Source organism: Papaver somniferum, unplaced genomic scaffold (assembly GCF_003573695.1).
Source record: "Papaver somniferum cultivar HN1 unplaced genomic scaffold, ASM357369v1 unplaced-scaffold_22, whole genome shotgun sequence".
NCBI lineage: Eukaryota > Viridiplantae > Streptophyta > Magnoliopsida > Ranunculales > Papaveraceae > Papaver > Papaver somniferum.
In genome coordinates, this window is record NW_020632152.1 from 2,010,774 (window position 1) to 2,015,262 (window position 4,489).

General features: G+C 37.7%; 1 protein-coding gene across 1 annotated transcript; it reads right to left on the reverse strand.

Annotated features, from left to right (window-relative positions):
- Positions 1–270: 270 nt before the first annotated feature.
- LOC113340578 lies at positions 271–4,275 on the reverse strand. Its single transcript, XM_026585703.1, has 6 exons — positions 4,228–4,275; positions 1,441–1,632; positions 1,197–1,361; positions 1,056–1,112; positions 775–921; positions 271–634 (listed from the first exon to the last, which is right to left on the reverse strand). Exons 2-6 carry the CDS (start codon positions 1,630–1,632, stop codon positions 311–313), a joined length of 885 nt encoding a protein of 294 aa, XP_026441488.1. The 5' UTR covers positions 4,228–4,275; the 3' UTR covers positions 271–310.
- Positions 4,276–4,489: the final 214 nt, after the last annotated feature.

Below are 4,489 nucleotides of genomic sequence, written 5' to 3' on the forward strand. Positions count from 1 at the left end.
ATATATGAATATAGAGGTCTTGTTTGGGGGGGGGGGGGGGGGGGGGGACGGACGTGGTTTTCGCATTTTCCTTGGCCTTCGCATTATGAATCTTTCCACGAGGAAAAAAAATAGAATATGAAGATTCGGCAAAGCAATAGAATGATTTTGACTTCCTTATTTAGTAAAAAGAAATGTTACAATCTCAAATATCATTCTGGTCGTTCCCACAATATCATCACAGTAGCATTGTTCTAACTAAGAGCACATACCATACTACCAGGTCCCCCATACACCATAGTTGTAAACCAACCCTCTCCCAACTGACCAGCTATCTTGATATCGTAGCATTGTGGTAGCGACCTCTCTTGGTTTGCATCGACTGTGGGTTTAGGTGAACAAGGCCACCTGTCTCATTTACAAATTGCATTTTCGACATGAAAGCCGTCTTTTTATAGTCGTCAAGCTGAGGTAAATATCCATTTCCCATCGGTGGAGTTGATTCTTGAGATAATGCAACTGCATACCCTCCATATTTTACGGATGATGCACTGTTTTTCAATTGTGTAAAGAGTTCACTCGGCCAATATCCTACTTGTTCACTTGATTCAGCAGACGGACCCATGCTTAACCACCAGTTACCAGTGATTTGGGACTGTCATTGCACAAATTAACTTTTTAGGTAATATAGACTTCAGTTCTAATTCTAAGTTGGTATTTACGTATATTAAAATTAAAAAAAAATGAAAAAAATGATTAAACTTGGAAGAAAAAAAATCGCAAATACAGCCTTACCCGGGATATCATAAGATGCACATCATATGATATCTGCCCATATATTGATGACTGCGTAAACTCATGACCAAACAACACGGCAGAACTAATTTGAACGAAGCCAGGGCACATCATATTGAAGCAACCTATCCTTTGGGCTCCATTATACTGTAACATGCATTAGTATTAAGATAAATTTTTATATTTTCTAAATTGGAAATTAAAGTGCTGATGAGTTAAATTAGAATTCAGATTCTAAATGCCAAGACTTAATTAGTTTCTCAACTAAAAATAGAACTTACAGAAGTCCAAGAACCAAATAGTCGACCGTAACGATCACCAAATACCAAAGGGCTTCTCTGCAAAGTTTACGATGAGACTTTTTTGGTAAGACTAAGAAGAGGTGATCAAATTTGAAAATAAAAGATAAAAATAATACCTACCATTATCCCAACTTCAACACTATTTACTTGTTCTGGAGGTCCATTCGTAATCCAAATCTGCGAAGTACTGGTCTGGTCAAGATCTACTGTAAGGTTGTGTATAGACATAGAAGTTGCGCCTCCGAAATATCTTTTATCTTGGATGACTTCTTCAGCATAGACGATCTGCAAAACAAAGAACAATTACATTTTATAATCAAATGAAATGAGGATTGAAATACCTAAGTTAAAATGTGTTACTTACATCGAGACCCAATTTTTTCGCATGAACTTGCTTAGTCTTCTTCAGTAAAAGTTCAGCATTAACTAGGTCTGTTCTGGTCGTTCTTCGAATAGGTACTGTTCCTGAAGGACATTCTTCCCACTGAAGCCCACAGATAGAGGATGACGAAATAGTTTTATTGGTTATCCCTCCTGGAATCGAGTTTGGATTCATCTGAGTATATGCAAACATTAAACTTCGTAAATAACATAGGAAAATCATTTTGTAAATATCAATATTGCATAATAAAATTGTAATTAAAGAACATGAATTCTTTATTTTTGGATTTGCAGAGAATGAAATAATTGAGAGAAAAGACAAAGCTCAATTAAAGCTTTACAGTCGATGACACAAGTTTTCCATATGATGTGACCATCTGGTTCGTATTCCTTATAAAAGCTTTTTATTTCCACCAAATTCTGGAACTTACACCAAGAGTTATACAAAATTTAACTTTGAATATGATACAGATATATATTATTTTAAAGCATCTCCAAATCAATGGGTCAAGGATATTACCAACAAAAACATAAAAATAAAACTTAGGGCAGTTCCTACAACAATGGGTGGACCACATGGATGGGAAGATATAAAACATTAGATTTAAGTGGGAGAAAATAGGATAAAAGACCTACAGAAAAACATAGTTTGCGGATGTATAAAAGCTACCGGCAATCGAAGTATACCCGGTGTGGCGCACAAAGAAGTGCGCAGGTCCTTTATCAACCGCAATAGAAAAACCAATAAGATCGCTTGTCTGTCCACCCGTTTTTCAAGTTTATTCATCCTATAGTAGGATCACTCGGAACTGCTCTTACTGCCTAAAGTCCATCTCTAACCCCAAAAGTCTTATTTAATACTCTTTATATAAATTTGAGACAAAATGATAACGTACACTTAAAACCTGCTCAATCAGTAATGGTCTGGATGTCTACCTAATCGCCCTACCTGGGCTATTAGCTGAATAAACAAATTTGATCTTATCTAGCGCATTTGAGACCGAAAGTCATGAAGAAAGTTTAATCAAGATTTTCTTCTTTCTCCTTATTTAGCCTTGTTATTTATTATTATGACCTTAACCCTTGCATTGGAGATGAAAATTTGGGAGAAAAGATCTTAAATCCCAGATGCCACGTTTTCTAAATCCTCTACCCATTGCATTAGAGATGCTCTTAGGTGACTTTTTAATTTGAATCTGGCATTCGCTCAAACGGGTTTTCGTATCTCACAAAATTAAGGCTTCAGTTTAGCGTCGCACTACATTTCACTTACGCTTGCAAATCACTCAAAAACGGCATGGTGTATATCACAGTTCAATAGATATACTTCTGAAATCTTTATAGTGAGGGACATATTTCCCCTAGTCTTAGGTATGCCTGCTCTACATGTAAAATTAAGGCATCATTTTAGCGTCGCACTACATTTCACTTACGCTTGCAAATCACACACAAACGGCTTGGTGTATATCACAGTTCAATAAATATACTTTTGAAATCTTTATAGTGAGGGACATATTTTTCCGAGTCTTAGAGCAACCACAGCCATGAGACGGACCAAATACCAAAAGTAAGACTAAAAACCAAAAAAATTTGGTATTCTGGGTGTTCAAGCGCAGTGGTAGAACACCAAATTTGGTGAAGCGTAACTTATACACACGCCCGATGTCAGACGGAAATTATATTCACGTTTGTTGATTAGGCGGCTTTATATTATGTGTTTGAGTGAAACGTAGGTATAATGCGTGTTTGATTGAGGCGTAGGTATAATTAACGCCGGATATGGGACGGGGATGGAAAGTGCGTCTACAGGGACGAGGATTAAAAGTGCGTCCCATTCATACGGAGATATAAAGTGCGTATGTTTCGGGCGTTAATGGCTTATGCGTCTGGGTGAGACGTTTATACAAGATGCGTTTGATTGGGGCGTTTATAGAAGGAGCGTCTGAATGGGGCGTGCCCAAATTTGGGGAGCTGACCTTTGGGATTGTACGGAGATATGCCTCTATAGGTTTAATTAAGTAAAAAAGAGAGATGATTATATGTTTCTCGTTTTAGAAAGCAACGAACGATGAAGGGTAGGGGACCATGTATTCCTCCTAATGATGCACCACTGTGACCTAACTTCAACTGCTTCAGATTGCAATCCTCTTTAGTCTGCATTTCATCATCTTTTGGAGAATCCCAAAGGTCAGCTCCCCTACATTACGCCTGCTAACAAACGTACATTAAAGATACGCCTCGCCCAGACGTACATTAAAGTTACGCCTCACCCAGACGTACATTAAAGTTACGCCCATACCAGACGTACATTAAAGATACGCCTAGACACAGACGCTCACAATACATGCGCCCAACCCAGACGTTTTTTATAACTGCGCCTCATTCATACGCCCTTTATACATCCGTCCCATTTCAGGCGTAAGTATTAACATCGTCTGACGCGTTTGAAGGGGGCGGAGTTTATACATGCGCCGGACTCATACGGTGATTATATGCTCGCCTGATTGTATACGGTGATTAAACTTGAGCCTGGTATCATACGCTCCTAATACTTCCGTCCCACTATATCTTTTTTAGTCTGGGCCGACGACCACATTTGGTCTCAAACCCTAAATTTGGCGACTAAATTTGGGTTTACTCCTCACCACTGCGATACTTTCTGGGACCAAATTTGGGTTTAGTACCCAAATTTGGTCGTGACTGTGGTTGCTCTTAGGTATGCCTGCTCTACATGTAAAATATACTTGTACACAAAATAATCTTATCATACCTGTATTTTATGATCTTTGAGTAGTGGATTGTCAAATGCCGGTTGCTTACAAATGTCTACGCAATCAATTGTGTCACCGACCTTCGTCTGAAATATATATATATATATATATATATATATAGAAAGAAACATCTGACATGAATGAATTCAAGAACTATAAACTCAAACTTCAATTAAATTAAATTGTAATTTACAAACCTAAAAATAAAAATTAAGCAGTTGAGTATGAACGAGGCGAAAATTCCTTACTATTATGGTTTTA

What these genes read in the sequence shown, in the direction of transcription:
- LOC113340578 (XM_026585703.1), bottom strand. Translation starts at nt 1,632, where the DNA reads ATGAATCCAAACTCGATTCCAGGAGGGATAACCAATAAAACTATTTCG. An exon ending in CGAAAAAATTGGGTCTCGAT is followed by an intron (nt 1,362 to 1,440) that starts GTAAGTAACACA and finishes TTTGTTTTGCAG; the next exon opens with ATCGTCTATGCTGAAGAAGT. An exon ending in TATTTGGTTCTTGGACTTCT is followed by an intron (nt 922 to 1,055) that starts GTAAGTTCTATT and finishes TGCATGTTACAG; the next exon opens with TATAATGGAGCCCAAAGGAT.